Source organism: Notechis scutatus, chromosome 4, assembly GCF_049901735.1.
Source record: "Notechis scutatus isolate UNSWTSFEM ecotype Mainland chromosome 4, rNotScu1.2, whole genome shotgun sequence".
Taxonomy (NCBI): domain Eukaryota; kingdom Metazoa; phylum Chordata; class Lepidosauria; order Squamata; family Elapidae; genus Notechis; species Notechis scutatus.
In genome coordinates this window covers 10,649,718-10,668,248 of record NC_142012.1, presented here as the reverse complement: position 1 = coordinate 10,668,248, position 18,531 = coordinate 10,649,718, and the positions used below count along the sequence as shown (strand labels likewise).

Genomic DNA, 18,531 nt, shown 5'->3' with positions numbered 1-18,531 from the left:
TTGACACCCCCTGATACAGAATAATAAATCATTCCAATTTAGGTATAAGAATGTTTGGCCTAAACCAGGTGGGTCCAGCCTGTGGTCCACAGGTTGCGCATTTGTAACCCTGGGCAACTAGTAATGCAGCCCCACAAGATAATAAAAAATATTTTTAAAAAAGAAGTGCGTTAATTTCTCCTGACTCAATGCAAGTCCTGGCAAGCTAAAAGATTGGACCATCATAGATGACGTATGTTCTCCAGTTGGCTTTTGATTGTATTTAACTACTCCTCAATTTCTAAGTGGCTCATAAGGGTAGATATTACTAGACAAATATAACTCTAAATGATGAAACAGACTAAATTATGAACGAACAGTTCAGAGGCTTGAAGTCGAATTTCAAACCAGGAAGAGAGCCTTTTTTAGACATATTCCCTCCATCATTAGCTTTTTAAAAAGAAAACAGCAAGGTTGCCCCGTTCCCCCCCCTCCCCGTTTTCTCAGTGCTTGGTAGTAATGTTCAGGAATGGTGGGGGGGAGGTTAGTTTGTCAAAGGAAGTAGATGCTGGCCTGTGTTACATTTTGCTGATTAATGGACTTCTATTGAAAATAATTTAGACAATGTTTGGATTTGTAAGCTTACTATGGAGATATATAAGATTTAGTCCCAGTTAACAAGCCACATATTTTAAAGGTAGATTTATAGAAAGTAATCAAGTCAATATTTGGAAGAAGCATTCATGATATTGCTTATGAGGTTGTGCTGATTTCCACATAATATAAAACCTCAATTCTACCATCAATAGAAATACCCGTTGTGTTCATGAATGAAGAAAGCTTTCCTTTGTTTAACTTGTCCTAGTCAGCTTATGCAAATCCCCTGCTAGTTCTAAACTTGTTTTTCAAGAAAAATGGGTTCTTCAAACTCCCATCTTACAGAAGAGGGCAGTATCTCCCCATCCGCAAGATAAGAAATGCTCATGAGTGTGAAAAACAGTCGCAAGTCACTTTGTTCAGGGATGTTGTAACTTTGAACAGTCACTAAATGAACTGTTGTAAGTCAATACCTGTACATATTGGCTAACCTTCCTATGTAGTAATGCAGTCGGGTGATGGATTTGTTTATATGACTCCCTCCAGGAATCCAGTTTCTTCTTAGAGCCAGCTATTCCCTCAAATGGTAGAAGATCTGTAGAACATTGTATAGGTAGTCCTCAACTTACAACAGTTCATTTCATGACTTTTCAAAGTTATAACAGCACTGAAAAAAAGTGATTTTTTTTACCATTTTTCACACTTACAACCATTGCAGTATCCCTATGGTCATGTGATCAAAATTCAAACGCTTGGCACTTGATTCATATTTATGAGAGTTGAAGTGCCCCAAGTGTCAAATGATTCTCTTTTACAACCTTTTGACAGGCAAAGTCAATGGGGAAACCAGATTCATTTTACAACCGTGTTACTAACTTTAACAGGTGCAGTGATTCACTTAACAACAGTGGCAAGAAAAGTTGTAAAATGGGGCAAAACTCACTTAACTGTCTCACTTAGCAACAGAAATGTTGGGCTCAGTTGTGGTCTTGAATCGAAGGCTACCCGTGATTTTAAAAATTATATTGTATTTAATAAATCTATCCTTTTATTGGTGTGCTGTGATTCTTAGATTTATTTTCTTTCTTTTTTCTCTTTTATTTTTTTTATAAAGAGGAGTAAAAAATATTCAAGAAAAAGTATAGGTAGTCCTTGTTTCATCATCACAATGGGGACCAGCTATTTAGTTGTTAAGTGAAGTGATCCCTAAGGGAAAACGTTTATGATCTTACTTCATCTTTTTTTAGTTTTACAGACTTGCAATTTGGGGATTTGTCAAAATGTTACTTTATCATTATAATTGAAACAGTTGCTAAATTAGGCAGTTGCTAAAAGAGGACCCTCACCTGCAATCCCATTTTATACAGTACATGATAAAGTCATAAACTCAAATGTCATTATCAAACTGATATTGAGTTAGAAACTGATTAGCATAACAAAGGAACAAACAAAACTGTGTTGTTTGGGGCTTATTTTGCCAGGGGGACGCTAATTGCACAAGAAATATATGTATGATTTCTTCAGATGCCATGTTAAGAGACTTCCTTTTCACCTGGGGAATTTACAACGATGCATAATTGGGCCTTTCCCACTGTAACTGAAGAGATCCCGGGAGATTTGATCAGCTGCCTCCCAAAATGTACATCTGACAAAAAGAAGAGCCAAATAATTGGGCAGAGAACGCACAACTATTGGGAGATTTGCTTAACCTCAGACTGAAAAGTCAGCACGTTTTGATATTTGTGTCTAAGGGTTACTGGATGGGTCAGTATTTCTCAGCCTTGACTTTTAAGGTGTGCAGACTTCAATTCCCAGAATTCTGGGAATTGGAAATCCGCACACCTTAAAGTTACCGAGGCTTCAGAAACACAGGGGTAGGTTATTTCTCCACCAGTAGAGCCAATTTGGATATAAATGCTGGTTTACCCCTCAGGCTGACCAATATTATTTCTATTTCCCTTCCTTTTTTGCATTATTTTTTTTGCCTAAGCCTCACCTGCTTTGAGATGTGAGCAATTAAAATGACTGTGCTATTGGAACCTCAACCTCCTGCCATGTGTCCATTTCTAATTGGAAAAATTGCTTAGGATAATACTGTGTGTCTCCCCCCCAGCCTCTTTTCACTGTCAAGAGGCCTTCAGGAACTACTTTTTCTGTGGCTGGCAAGGCTTTCCTGAAGACCTCTGCAGCTGATAACAGAGCTCTTGATCGACCCAACCCACCACCTTCACCACCCTAGCTTAATTTTTACCCGTGTATCCTGAAGTGGGCAGGGCTTATTTTGGGGGTAGGGCTTATATTGGGAGCACATGTAAGAATCAAGCTAGGACTTACTTTCAGGGTAGGTTGTATTTCCGGGGAAACAGGGTAATATCATTTAGCAATAGTATTTAGACTTATATAGTGCTTCACAGGTCTTTACTGCGGTTTACAGAGTCAGCCTCTTACACCCAACAATCTGAGTCCTCATTTTACCCACCTTGGAAGGATGGAAGGCTGAGTCAGCCTTGAACCTGGTCAGGATCGAACTGCCAAATTCCAGGCAGCCAGCAGTCTGCAGACGTAGCCTACAGTACTGCACTCTAACCACTGCGCCACTGCAGCTCTTATAATAAGCCACAAAATCAGTATACTGCCTCCTGAATGTGTGTCAGAACACTGCATTTATCTCTCAGTGGGATATAGAGAACACACAGGTAGTCCTCAACTTACCATTCATTCAGTGACCATTCAAAGTTACAAAAGCACTGAAAAAAGTGACTTATGTGGGTTTTTTTTTACACTTATGACTATTGCAGCAACTCCATGGTCATGTGATCAAAATTCAGGCGCTTGGTAACTGGCATGTAGTCATGCCCAGGGTCATGTGACCAATATTTGTAACCTTCCAAGCTGGCTTCCGACAAGCGAAGACAATGGGGAAGAGCAGGATTCACTTAACGACTGCATAATTCAGTTCACAACTTCAGTGATTCACCACCACTGTGGCAACAAGGGCTTCAAATGGGCTGCCACTTAACAACTGCCTTGCTTAGCAACAGAAATTTTGGGCTCTTACGTTGAGGACTACCAGCGAGTTGGCTTGTCAAAAAAAAAAAAGTCTATTAAATGTGCTCAGGAAGAAAACAGTGGGAATAATTTATTTTGTTCTCTAATTGATCATAGGGAAGAATTTACACTACTGAACCAGCCCCATTTCCTTTCTATCAAAAAGATAAATTGACACGAAAATAAGTCATGGTATACACTATGTGACTTGCCTGCATGAGAAATGAAAGGAACAGAACCAAAGGGATCTTCTGAAGGATGGGTCAGTGGAGCAGAATGTGACTCCACTGGCTTATCTAAGGAAGTTCTCTTCTCCACCAGCCTGTCTGCAAAAATAAAAATGAAACAAAAACAAAAACAAAAGTAAAACAAAAATGGCAACTTTTAACCCAGTTAACGTTGCATTTAATAAAAGTTTCTTTTCATTTGTGGAAATAATATCCAAAAATCCTTCCTGCAACCCTTCTGAGATAAATTGCCAGAAGTGTACCAGAAAGAAAAGAAAAGAAAAGAAAAGAAAAGAAAAGAAAAGAAAAGAAAAGAAAAGAAAGAAGGAAGGAAGGAAGGAAGGAAGGAAGGAAGGAAGGAAGGAAGGAAGGAAGGAAGGAAGGAAGGAAGAAAGAAAGAAAGAAAGAAAGAAAGAAAGAAAGAAAGAAAGAAAGAAAGAAAGAAAGAAAGAAAGAAAGAAAGAAAGAAAGAAAGCTCAATTTTAACTCAAACATTTAGTTGAACTAGGGGACAAATTTAATTATTGCTTCCAAAAATTGTCCAGAATTTAATAAATATCCAAACTAAGGAGACCTCACAAGTGTGCAGCAGTCAAAAGAGAACGTGCATTAAATAAATGGGTAAAGAAATTCAAGAAATGAAAATAATGATTGTTTAATTTCTGAGTTTTTCCAGGATTACTTATTAGTTGTGTTCGAATACTTTAAAGACTAGATTCTGCATGAAAAGACGGTTTCTATTTCATACTAATTCAGAATTCTATAGTGTTTCATGTTTCATTAATTTAAAAACCACAGCTTAACTCTTTTCATCATTCTGCCGCATCATTCTCTGTTCTAGCAATGCGTAAGAAACACCTGTCAAAATTAAATATAAAGCACATGCAAACTGCATGCTTACAGCAGCTGTTCAGCGATAGAAAGACTATGCAATGTATCATATATGAAAATTGCATTTCACCTGCTCTTCAACTCTTTTTCAGAAATCTGTATAATTTTCAAAATAAGACATTCTTAACAGTGCAGTACAGTTCTGCTCCAATCAAGAAACTCGTTTGCATAAAGCTGCCAAGAACAGTATATTCCACTTTGCTTCCCAAAAGCTATTTCTAAGGCTTAATTCCAACTTGTGCAAACTGCCTCAGCCCATTTTCTCTCTGGCTATAGCCTGGCCATTTCTCAAAGTGCAAGAATAATTTTTCAGAAGAGCCCAAATGTGAGAATTTCTTTCCTAGGTAGATCTGAGCTGTTAGCTGGATTCAGATTATCTCTTCTATAAATCAAAGACCCATTTCTTTCTGAAACAACTGAAAATTAACGAAGAATCATTCTATGGGGTGGCAGTTTTGCCCATATGCTAATGCCTAACTTTTCAAACAATAAGATAGTATCTGCTTTTTTTTTATCAGGATCCTTTTGTGAATGAAAGAGTAAAGGTAGAATTTTCAGAATCAATTTAAAACTTCCCCTATAAATATAAATGTCATTCAATAAGACAGCTATATCAGTTTTTAAAACAACTTAAAACAATATAATTTTTATCTGGTAAATATCCCCAGTGATCAAAGCCAGCTAGCCTGTACAAGAATCAAACAAATTAAGAAATAAAATATTCACAGAATCAACACCATGTAGGGATATAGAAAGCAAAAGACAATTGTAATTAAAATACACATTACAAAGAATAACATAAAACGTTTAACTTTCAAACTTCAATCACAGCAAATCAATATTCTTCATGCAAGACTTTTTCTTTCTTTTTTTTTACCTAGGTCAAGTCTTGGGAAAATGAATTATACTTGTGTCCTTTGGCATTATTTCTCCTTTTCTACAAGAGAGGCAACTGAAAAAGAATTGGCATATTCCAAGAACTTCTACTGAGTACAGAAATGTCTCTCTGCTATATACAGATTTTTAAAACTTAACAGTATGATAACTAAATCATGATTACTGTATTATCTTTTGTTCATTCAGGATAATGCAAGAAGTATCCCACTGCACCTGTTTATTCTATGTTTTAATTGAATCTACTATTAATTATACAGAAGTAAATTTAGAGACCTTTGCATTACAATGTCAGGAAAAATACTGGCGTTTTATCTTAGTAGATTGTACTTATATGTACAAAAAGTGAGTTTGGAAGACAAAATTCTCATGAATAATTTTTTTTTTACAATTATATATTTCAATTTTATATCTACCAGAAACCTCAGGTCCTTATACTGTTTACAATCCAAAGTTTTCAAGCAATAATTCAGTTCACTTGTTTATCAAAATGGAATAAATTGCATTTATTTTCTTCAGTTACTTAGATAATTAAAGGGAAAAGAGGAACTTTGGAAGAAAAAAACTGGGTTTTCCAACATCACTGACCCTAATACTGTATTCATTATCAGTTATTTACTGTGGAGTTTGCTGGAACTGTACAAAGTGCAACAAGAATGCTATAAAACTATTGGGTTTATTTTAAATCCAATTCTTGCTTCAGGTCAGAATTGCAATTCAGTTACTAACAACACAACTTCCAATGGCTGAAATATAGTTTGGGGAATAATCTTCAGTTAATATCAATAGGTAGGGCCCAGAAAATAAATCTAGATCTAATTGTGGTTTGAGAAGCAAGAAATTTTCTGAAATCCTTTCAACTCTTACATATTTATTTACCCATTTATCATAGATTTCTTCCAGGGTGATTGAATACTTTATTAATAATACTGAATTTTTATTGCATAGTCTTTAGATAAGCAGCTCCAAAACAAATACCAAAATGTTATAAGTTTCCAATACTATGAAAAGGACATTCCAGTACATAACAAAAAGCATTTGAGAAGAAGTTGAAACATTTATTCAGAGAAGAGGAGAAGCAAATGTTTTATCATGGCTCCTTCAAAGGAAAGCATTTTGAAAATTTACAGAATAAATACATTCCAAATAAACTGCAAAACAGTGCAAAACTATGATTTATAAAACTACTGCTTTCAACTTAATACATAGGTTTTTAATAAATTACTAAATGTTTAAAGCTTTCTGTTTGACTTTCTTGTACTTTTGCAAATCATTAAAAATTTCCCATTAAATCTACACAAAAACATTTGAAAAAATTAATCATAAAACACAACGAAATTTAAAATCCTATTATGGTTGATCCTCGTGTGGGTATTCTATTATATGAAGTTATCCAATTTTATCAAGTTGTTTATAAAGTTTACTCCTTGGCATGTTATAACTTTGTGGAAGATGAATAGATATTATAACTGATTCATTTTTAATCAAATAATTGTTTGGTAAACCAAGTAAAACTCAGCATTAATTTAATACCGGCATCTATCAAAGGTCCTGTAACAGTTTCTCTGTAGCCTTCCTGAATTTAGTTACATAGGTTAAATATACAGCAACACAGATATATTTTAACAAAGTGTTAAAACAGAGAATAAAAGACAATTAAATCTATTAATATTTAAGGATTCAATTTAACTGTAATCTTTCAGGTGTCAGCCCATCTTGTTAATAATATGCCTATCAAAACTACAGCTCATAGGATGGTTGTTTCAATGACATTATCCATTATTTTAGCCACATAACAAAGAAAGCCCAGATTTAAGCTTCTTGGTTCACATGTGAAGAGAGAACGTTAGTTGAAGATTGTGTTAATTCTGGGATGCTATGTCTAAATTGGACCACGAGCCCTTCATGACAGTGATGTTTTCCATTAAAACAACAAGCTGCATTATTAGCTTCATCACCTATATTTTGGCTAGGTTGTGATTTGCCTTTTACCAAGTTTAGAATCGATTTATTCTTCACAGCATTCTGCATTTTCTCCACAATTCATCTCCGCGAAAATAAGCAATATAGATAATATAGTAAGGGGAAGCAACTTCAAGTAAACACACTGGCTTTTTGACTTGAAGATATTTTATTCAAATATTGTTATTTAGAACAATAAAGCAGCCTTTAACATTAAGCTACTCAAAATACATTACAAAACATTAACATAATGTACTGGGTCATTTTTCCCTCTTTCAGGCACTTTCAAAAGGCATTTTCAGACCCACACAATCTCCTCTTCTGGTGTGCAAAAGAACAAAACTGCCAAGTGAAGCAATGCACAGTGCTAACTGGTATTCTGCAAGGTTACACAAGCATTTATTTTTTTTTGCATTTAACATTCAAGTAATTATTCAACATACAACCCTGACGTTTTCTGTGGTTTTGCAAAATGTTAAATTTCTATTGCACACATTTGAGTGTGTGTGTGTGTGTGTGTGTGTGTGTGTGCGCGCGCGCGCACGCGTGTGACAACAAGACAAGTCACACAGTGGGTCTAGTTTTGCCCTCAAATGCTCAGAAAGAGTTCTCTCTACAACAGACTGTGCGGCCCTTGAACAAAACAGTCTCCAGCACTGTCATCGGTACCTAAAGAGCTTTTTACTTTTATTGTGAAGCGAAATAAGCCTTCAAGCGTCCCTTACTTGATCTCAGAAGGTCAAACTCCCTGTCCAACAGCTCCTCCTCTGTCAGGTTGGAGAAATTGTCTTCTCCAAAAGGGTTCCACCCAGACATATCAGGGGGGCTGCTGATGTTTTGTTTCGGATAGCTGGAAACAGACTCTGTGTCAGAGGAAGATGATCTGTAGGAATTGATTGAGAAAATGACTTAAGGTACTCTTCAGGCATATTTTAATTCACATTAAACACCATTAAATACAATGTGGAAAATTAAGTACGATGTGCCATCCCTGAAGCTGACCTGACCGAAGCCATCTTGGAGCTTCAGTGTTTCCGCACCGGTGCTGAGGGATAGGGAAGGGGGAATTGAGATAGCTTGGACTTTGTAGCCAAAATAAAATACTTTCTCTTGGGAACCAAGGACTTTCTCACACCTGGTCAGAGGAAGGAGGAGTGATGTTGCCAGGCAACCAGACAGAACTGTGATTGGACCATGTGACTGATTGTTTTGAGAAAGTGAAAAACTTTTAATTTAATTTTAATTAGGTGAAAACCGGCTCTGAAGGTTTCTGCTGTCTTCACCTGTTCTGTGCCAATATGATATATCCAATAAAGCTATCCTTTGGGGAATCTACCTACCTTGGAGTTTTGCTTGCTATGAGTCATTACTTGGAACCCTGACATGATGTAGAACATGACCCTTGAGAATATGAAGCATTACAAAATGTTTTATTTTAGAATAAGATGCCCCCATTAAAATGGAATGATATCCTATAAATAACAGAGTGATATCCTATAAATAACATAAAAGGACACCTACATAGTTCATTTATTTATTAAATGTGTACACCTTCCATCTCACTATTAAGCAACTCTAGGTGGTTTGCAATGCCATAACCACAACCTGGATGACTGAGAATCTCCATAGATATTTACAATGCCATAAATAAGAGAATAAAACAATTAAAGGGTTAAAACATTGGGTATTAAAAGTTTAAAACATAAAAATTAAAATTAAAAAAGCAGATAAAAAGAACCAATACATAGATGGGGTGGAAGTGGGATCTTCTACTAATCTACTAACTGCCTCCAAAATGGGATGCCCCCTTCGAGGCCCCAAGCCTGTTGGCAAAGACAGGTTGTCAAGCTGTCCCAAAGGTGCTTTTTCAAGAGGCAACTGGACTTTCTGGGTTTTTCTTTCTGGTTTTTTTAAAGAAAACCCAAGGAAGTCTGGTTGCCTCTTGAAAAAGCACCTTTGGGACAACCAGGACCTGGATGACTGGGAATCTCCATAGATAGATTGTCAAGCTTTTCCAGAAGGCCAAGAAGATCGGGGTGGATCTCACCTCGAGGGGCAAGATATTCCAAAAGATGGAAGTCATGGCAGCAAAGCTCTTTTTCCCAGACCCTGCCAACTGCAATTCCTTGGCTAACGGGATCTAGAGCTTGCCCCTTCTGCCAGATTGAGTGGGGTGGGCCAATCCCATTGGGGTGAGATGGCTCTTTAAGTACAGTTACTAATAACATGAGTTGAGGAAGCTTGCCTGTTTGCAGAATAAGGAGCATCCAGAGCTGCACCAACATGAGCTGGAAAGGATTTAGAATGAGAGATTAAGGCTGGTGAAAACTCCTGAGGAGAGGTAAGAAATTCAGGAGAACGTTTCGGTGGTGGCAACTGATTCCCAAGGACCTGTTGCTGTAGAAGAGCTTGTTGGTACTGCTGCATCTCAAAAGGAGAAGGAGAAAGAGAAGAATGTCAGAACTGTAAAACTCTACCTCAGGTAAGTCTTAAACAAATAATCCCACAATCATACCTTGTACAGAAAATGAACATCTTAACTGAATTAACACAAAAACACAAACATCTGGAATTTATACTGGCATTAAAAAACAAACAAGCAGTTAAAATAAATGGTAGGAAATGAAATCAGTTAATTAATAGTTACATAATGAGCACAATTAAATTATGCCGTCTATTCATCTAGCTCCACGTTATGATGGACATAAAATGATGTAGCAGGATATTCTTAGGGGAGGGAAAAAATCTTCACCAAAAACTTACAATATTGAACAAATATTGCTGTTTTTGATGGGTATTTTCCCTGTTTCCAATATTTTTACTTCTGGTTTCCAGCAAAAAAATGCCCATGACCACTGAAAAAAATTGCCGAAAAAACAGGCCCAGTCACATGACTTACAACTGCAATGACTTACAACCATAATTCCAGGTTCAATTCCGCTTTTAAATCGAGGATTATGTCTATTTATTTTGACCAAAAAATCCTTAAAGACAATTTGTTTTTCAGGAAGGATAAACAAATTGTCTATAATTAAATTAACTATTATAGGAATTAAATAATATGGAAGGAACTGAAAACTGAAGATGTAACATTTTCTTCACACATATTCACTGTTTCATAAGCCAAGATTTAAAAATGGCAGCACAGAAAAATAAGGTACCAGAAAAGGATATATTAATTAACCAATCTCTTTAAGATGAGGCTCCAGTAAAAGCCACCAGATTTACTGTATATATTCTGAGTTTCATTTATTTACATAATACTGTTAAATTCACTCTCAATTCATTGGTTTGTTCTAGTGAACAATAAATGGTTTTACAAAATGTTTGTTAAGTAAAGCCTAATAAATTAGATGAAGTTAACCAGCGCAATCAAACTATTTCTACAGTCCAAGTTTCCCTTTCTTAGCTAAAAGGGTTTTATTTGGTTTCCCAAAGTGATTTACCATAGCAGGATATGGAGAAGGAGTAGGCTGCTGCTGATACACAGAGCGTATCAAAAGCTGCTGTTGAACGACATGCTGCTGCATTGCTTGCTGATACTGTAATTGAAAAAGAAAATATTTGCGTAAATCACAAATGTTGCTCAACCAAGTGAAATTACCCACAAACAAAACTGTTTTGGGCAACTCGGAAAAAATTTCAGGGGAAGCCACAAAGGAATTCTCAGTAATTGCTTAATCTTTATTGTGAACAAAACAGTCTCAAGATAAACTAGTTGGGGCGGGGGAACTGGCGGAGAGGGCTGTCCCTACGCTGAGTTTCATATTCTCTACACTCCATACTCCACATAAAAATGCTAGAAATAGCAAACACACACATCCCAAATTCAGAGCATTGCTAATCAAAAAGCATTCTGAGAAATGGTGAGGTTACAAGCTTGAAGTTTTAAAGAAAATAGAAAATGGATTAGGGATTAATAAGGGATTAATTTTGAGGGATTACACATTACAGCTCAACCACAACGTTACCTGCTGCACATATGAATCATGGAGCAATTGTTGTTGTTGCTGTTGCTGATGTAAATGATGCAACTGCTGTAGCCTCCAGTCACCTTGTTGTAGTTGTTGCAATACTCTGTTTTGCTGTGGGGTTCCCGGCGATAATACATTCTCGTGACCATTTCCAACCTTTGAAGCTCCTAGAACATTTTAAAATGCATATTAAGGAATTTATTTAACAGATGTTTTCCTCATGACTCCAACGGCCCATCCCCAAGCTCCATAATACTCTTAGCATAGGAATAACAAACCTTTCCTGCTGCACTTTTCTACGGAATATTTTACTTGCTCTGCTTTGTTTATTTCTCCTTCAGCTAAGCCTTGACAAACTCTAACGAACCATTTACATTTTAGGGTATAGGTACAATTTTCAACTATCCTATCCTAGTAAATTTTACATCTTAATACAGAACATTTTGACCAAAAAATCAAAATCAATTGAACATTTCCTGTAAACGTAACCCTGTTGTTGCTCACTTATTATTTGAAATGTAACATTATCTCCTGAAATATTAACAAGACTACATTTATTTTGGGATGAGTAAACTGTTTGCTACAAAGAATTTTTTAACTAGATGCATTGCTTTTTAAAACAATAACATGTTTTCACAACTCTGTGGTAGCAATTCTCCTCATACTGTGCTAAAATCCCTTTGAGCATAGGGAAAACCAACAACTGTTTGATTCTAACACATTTACAACTGCTGATGCCTTCTAATTCTGGAATAAAATAACAATGATTTCTACTCGTTACCAAAAGAAGTTCTTTGCAGCTCACTGCATTAGTTTGAGAAATTACCTTTGTGTTCATTGTTAAAATCACCAGGAACTGGCACTTTTACTGGTGTGGCTGAGCTCTGAATTGTAAGTACACTAGAAGTGGCAGTGCTTGTATTGGCCTTTGGTCTCTGACGTGGTGCTATTGAGGTTTCTGTTGGTCCAATGGCATCTGTTATTCTAACGAAAGAAATTAAGAAGGAGCTTTGTAATAATATTTTTTAACCAATGTACAGTATATAATATGGGTGGTAAAAGTGTCTAGGAATTTCACAAATATTACTGAAGTGACAAATACAGCTTCCCAACTCAGAATGTTTCTAATTTTAATTTAGTTACTTAGTTACTTATGTATTTTATATGCCACACATCTCACAGTTCTAACAACTCTGGGAGTCTTACAGCATAATACAAAGCAATTACAAATTAAGGTAGATTAAATAAAGACTCAAAAGCCAAGAGGACTGGCAACACAAGGGTGGGGATCTTTTCTCTAACCCATCAGCCACCCCCTGCATAGACAACCCTATTTGGGCCACAGACCTGCAAGCAGAACCAGGTTTTAAGGCTACTCCAGAAGGCCAGGAGTGTGTGGGGGGGGGGGTTGAAATAGGCAGTTGCATCTTATTTGGACTACTGCTGAACACAGAGCTTCCATTAAAGACCACCCAAAAACTATAGTTGGTCCTGAGGCAGAGGTGACTTAATTCCATCTATGCCAGGGGTGTCAAACTCACAACGGCACATTGTCGTCATGTGACGTATCGCAACTTTTCCCCCCCTTCACTAAAACCAGGGTGGGCGTGGCCAGGGTGTGATGCATCTGGCCCACAAGTTTAACACCCCTGATCTATGTGATACCTCTACTACACAACCTGCATTGATTGTTAGTTTGCTATTGGCTACAGTTCAAGCATCTATTAAGACCTGCTTGGCTGAGGGTCTGGATATCTACGGGATATCTCTTTCTATCCCTCTGGTAAGACCCAGCAGGATCGCAGGTGCCAGAAGCAACAGGACTTCAAAGAGGGCCTTCTCTGTGGCCACCCCTACTTGCTGGAAATGCATTGCCCAAAGTCCACAACCTTGCTGTCCTTTAAGAAAGCCTTAAAGACCTGATTTTTTTTTTTCAACAAGTCGTGAGCAAGGTGTAATTATCTAATTATTACGCAGTTCTCTAAGGTGGGTTCTTAATGATTTTTTGCTTGTGCATTTTAATATCGTTTTCAAAGTATATTTTATTGCACATTGCCTAGAGTTTCTGTGCTGCCTGAGACAGCTTATACATTTCGAACAAATAAAAATAAAACCATTTTTCCCTCTATGAGACCAAGAAAGTGTGAATGGAAATAAGTGTTTCTTCAACCCATAACCAGCCTATTGTGTCTCAGTGCTGAGCCATGAAAACAAGAAATTACAGTTGAAGGGATAGAATAATCCTTATCACCAGCCTTTGTTTCACAAAAAGAGTATAGTAGTCTGGCAAGGGAAGCCTAGATAATTTCATCTCTGTATCCCTTTTCAGCATCCTGTTATATTAATATGTATCATGTTTGGTTAAGAAGCATAGCAAGAGACAAAGAGAACTCTTTACTACTGCTTGTTTTTGTGTTGTTTTTTTATCTTTTTTACTCTGAACAGTTTGAGAGAGAGTTTTAAAACAGAAAAGTGTTCTGGCTTCTACCCCTAGTCCTTATTATGAGAAAAACACATAAAAACCACAGGTTAGAAACATCTCAATTTAGTTAAATTATGCAATACACAAACATCTTTATATATTTTTCTAGGCCTTCAAAATTGTCCATTTGGAGGCAGTGTGTCCATGTGCATGCATACACGTGTACTGTATATTTAAGGGCATGTGTGTATATGTATACATACATTGTATATTTATTCTTCACAATTATCACAAGAGGGCGCCTGTGTAATATGTTCTCTGAAAAAAACATGCAGTAATGACTTGGAATCCTGATCGTACCACTCAGTTTACCTTCAAATGTACCCTAGTGCAGGGGTCTCCAACCTTGGCAACTTTAAGCCTGGAGGACTTCAACTCCCAGAATTCCTCAGCTGGCTGGGGAATTCTGGGAGTTGAAGTCCTCCAGGCTTAAAGTTGCCAAGGCTGGAGACCCTTGCCCTAGTGTGCGATAATTGAGTTTTTACAAAAAATAAACCATTGCACTAAAAGATGCAAAATCAAATTATTAACAATGGAAACCATTCAAGAGCAAATATTTGATCTTATAAATATACCAGATTATTCTTTAAATGGACAATCCTTGTCTCAACCACCCTTTCTCTCTTCTTACATACATGCAAGAGAACAAGAGGGAAAGGCAGAGGAAAATATGGGAGCTCCAAGATGCCTGGAGCAATACTGTGCTGGTGGATGAGGAGATAACATGTCTGGACACAGGGATGCATTTAAATACAAGCCTGCTACTCGGCGATGCTAAGGGCAGTGGAGTAGAATTTAGTTTCTTCCCTTATTGCATCTGCAGAATGTTCACTGGCTGAAATCATGCCTTCCTACTTTAATGAGTAGCATTTTTATAAATAAAATCACTCATATTCACTCTGAGTTGGAACTTGGAAGCTTGGCAGCCAAAACTTCATCGAATTTGGTAATGTTATCTGGAAAGTTCTAAAACCAGTGGAACACACAAAAAAGGCATAGGGTTCCTTGCGGTTTTAGCTCTCCCATTTGTAGATTTGATATCTTCCCTCTCCTGCCAGGTTAAACAGCCAAAAATAAAACGATTGGGGACTTGGATTCAAGGAACTGTCAATGTCTCTCTGTGAGAGGGGTGAATTCCAGCAATCTTAAAAGAGGTTGATCCATCCCCCTCTTAAGAGACCTGCTCTAAATCCATTAGTGTTGGACAGGCTGATGGATATAAATATTTCATCCTATGTCCAACTTTCACATTGAAGAGAAAAGTGGTGCAGCAACCTATTTGACCACTACTATATGCTCTAAAGTGGACAGATTCAACACCACTCACAATGGAGGAATGATTGTGAAGGGAATCGAACTTGTAGGAAAAGGCTAAGTTGACCACAGGGGAAAAAACAAACCACTATCTACATTTAGGGCTGTCTGAAAATCCCCTTGTAGACTTTTTTGTACGGCACAGAAAAAAAACGCAAATGATTTGTGGTTTTGAAGATTAGGAAAAAATAGATAAAAAGTGAGCTTTTCTTTTTTGTAGCCACAAAGTAAGAGGTAACTTTGTAATCATACCTGTATTTGCTGGAAAGAAAACTGTAAGTTTCACGAGAGCAAAACCCACTCCCTTCTAGCACTGATGAGGTTACCTAGTTTGGTAATGAAAAGTCTGCAAGAGAACAGCCAAGCTCAAAGAGCACCAAGGACCTTGCACTTCAACCTCTAGCTACAAATATTCTCTTCTATTTCTAATCTTTTTTTCCTGCACCTTTTTCTTTTTTCTTCTTTCCTTTATATTAGTTTTTGTTTACTTGAATATGCTCTTTAAAACTTTTAATATAATTAATATTAAAAAAAGAAAGCAGTGGAGCAACAAAAACATTCTGGAAGAAGCATATTATCCAGAACTATCACAGTGTAGATTCAAGTCAAGACGGAGGGAGCATGGCCGTCTTCATTTTATGGGACTATTTGGCAACCTTTGGCACTGTTAGCTACACCATCCTTCAGGGCCACCTACAAGGATGAAAGCACTACGTAATGACAACATTGTTCCTGAGTGGGCAGGTTCTGACCATCAATTGTTGTAGAAGAGAAGGGGGTCAATTCATTATGGGGGATTCTAGGCTTCATCCCTTTTAAAATCTACATGAAGCCAGTGGGAAATGGGCAATGCAGTGGAAGGATTATATGTGGAGAAACCAGTTTGGTTTCAACCCAAGCAAGAGCCAAGTGGTTAAAAAACTCAGCAGCTGGCTGACCATTGTCTTGTACCAATTCTGATTCTGAATAGAACTATGTTCTACATGGAACTAGGAGCTTTCCTGGACTCACAGCACTGCCAGGGGAAATTGTGTTCAGGAGGGAGCATCTATGGCCGCAAGACAAAGCTCTGCATGATGAAGTTTAATAGTATGCCAAAAAGTGCACTGAATTATTAATACAATTATTGCACTCACCTAGCTTTTATTTGGCTTTTCTTAGCAGCAGCCTCACTAGCTGTCAATGGCTCAGGAAGAGTTGAAGGGAGAGGAGAATTCTTGGAGAAAATAAGTGAGCAGGTTATTAATAGCTTTTTTAAAAAAATAGTGATAGAAAAAGTTTTATATCACACCAACTTGAACATAATCACATTGCATACCAACAATAAAAAAAGAGACCCACATACAGTATTATCCATTCTATTTGGAGAACTGGGGATGCAGCCTCCTTGTGAGGTTTCAGAAGATCTCCGAGACCTTCTAAAGCAGGGGTGTCAAACTCAATTTCATTGAGGGCCACATCAGGATTATGTTTGACCTGGGGGGGGGCAGGGTGTGTGTGACCAGGATGTGTGCGGCCAGCTTGACATCACTCATGTCGGGGGCGCCTGTGGCAGCCAAGAACTCTGCCCGCAAAAACGGGCTCCCGTGCTCCGCTTTCGGCTGGGATTGCCTCCCGCAACCCTCTGCCAGAGAAAATAGAGCTCGGGAGGTCTTGGGAGCTCCATTTTTTTATGGTAGAGGTACTGCAGACCAGTTCTTTGCTGTTTCAAGGGCAGCCCCACAGGCCAGATCTAAGCACCCCGCAGGCGGAATCCAGCCTGAGGCCCTTGAGAATTTGACATCCCCGTTCTAAAGTATCACAAGAACAGTATGTGCTATTTGAAGAATGACATAAGCAGATTTGGGGAAAAGCAATGGCGTGGCTACCAGCTGTGTCCTATAAGGAAAAGCCAGACACCTCTCATCAACAGTGGAAAGAAGATGGTGAAAGTCACCTGAGAGCAGCAAGGCCTGCAGAATGCAGGACAACGGAGGTGGCTTTATGATCACATTGCTTAGTGATCAAAGAAATTCCAGTCCCAATTACCGTTGTAAATTCAAAGATCACCTGTACAGTAGTATTCCGCATTTTTAACTTTGTTTTTGTTGTTAAGAAACAAGGCCAGGTGAATAGCTCTTAACTTGGTCAATTATTTAATGACACAAGCATATCTTGGAAATGAGGCCAGGAAGTAATATGTCAAATGCATTAAAAATGCATATCGCATTTGCTACGATCAATACAAGCATACATTATCTTATTCAGTAACTTCTAAAAATAAACTCTTCCCTTGTCAATACTACATTTGCTAAAAGATATGGGATTTTTTTTTTCAACAGAGGAAGATGAATTAATATTTTTTAAAGCAAACCTGATTACCACTCCTACTTATTATTCTGAACAAGATGTACTGTGTCAAAACAGGCACAAATATAGATGTGCTTACATTCATGTTTAAAATTGGACAGTCCTTTTTGGCAAGTTTAAAGGCAAAATAAGATACTTGAAAGATATCAGGTCTTCGCTCTTGATCTGGTTCAAGCATGTATCCTGTTGAGTACAGCAAATTAAATTATTAACATAAAAGTGAGAAGTCATTAAGGCAACCAAGTCTATTAAGAGTGAATAATTGATTTTATAGTTACCCCTGAGTTCTAATTACATTACTTTTTACAGATAAAAGAAGTATCATAGCAAGGTATGGGTGTTAAAAGAATAGAGTGACTGGATTGATTCCTCTTAATTGTCATTACAATATGTTATGTAATATTCTTACATCTATCCATACGTTACACTGTGAACTTTGTACCAGTTTTACAAGAAAGCTACAGGATTGTTTTCTTTATAAATTAGATTTGGCTAATTTCATGCCTTCATAACAGCTAAATTATTCTAAACTGCCTCAAAAAATTATTTTAATCACCATTTGGCAACACTGTAAATTTTATTTCAGGCCTAATTTATGGTACCAATTTTAACTTTCCACACCCTTAAACTACCAAGGCTAGGTATTTTTGACTGCTGTATCTCCTATTTTGTCATTCTCGGGCAAATAAAACATCACATCAATTCTGCCTGGAAAATCATCAAAATGTATATTTGATGAAGCAACTTTCCCTGAGATTCTTTACTTCTTAACCCTATTATGTTTTAGCTTCCCAAACTAGTCTCGTCTGTACTG

General features: G+C 37.2%; 2 protein-coding genes across 4 annotated transcripts in view; one reads left to right on the top strand and one right to left on the bottom strand.

The window, feature by feature from the left end:
• The window catches only part of PAQR3 (progestin and adipoQ receptor family member 3), a 360,815-nt gene that overhangs the window by 26,817 nt on the left and 315,467 nt on the right, over nucleotides 1–18,531 (top strand). The window lies entirely within an intron of this gene.
• Nucleotides 1–18,531, bottom strand: part of BMP2K (BMP2 inducible kinase) — a 57,509-nt gene that overhangs the window by 11,523 nt on the left and 27,455 nt on the right. Inside the window, exons 8-15 of one of the 3 annotated variants that reach the window (XM_026676451.2) lie at nucleotides 17,797–17,900; nucleotides 16,505–16,584; nucleotides 12,399–12,556; nucleotides 11,570–11,739; nucleotides 11,045–11,140; nucleotides 9,844–10,025; nucleotides 8,324–8,481; nucleotides 3,837–3,950 (exon numbers count right to left, since the gene is read on the bottom strand). In XM_026676451.2, the coding sequence (XP_026532236.1) occupies nucleotides 3,837–3,950; nucleotides 8,324–8,481; nucleotides 9,844–10,025; nucleotides 11,045–11,140; nucleotides 11,570–11,739; nucleotides 12,399–12,556; nucleotides 16,505–16,584; nucleotides 17,797–17,900 (1,062 nt within the window). The remainder of the gene's footprint in view (nucleotides 1–3,836; nucleotides 3,951–8,323; nucleotides 8,482–9,843; nucleotides 10,026–11,044; nucleotides 11,141–11,569; nucleotides 11,740–12,398; nucleotides 12,557–16,504; nucleotides 16,585–17,796; nucleotides 17,901–18,531) is intronic. The other 2 variants (XM_026676452.2, XM_087962752.1) reach the window with 2 other exon arrangements.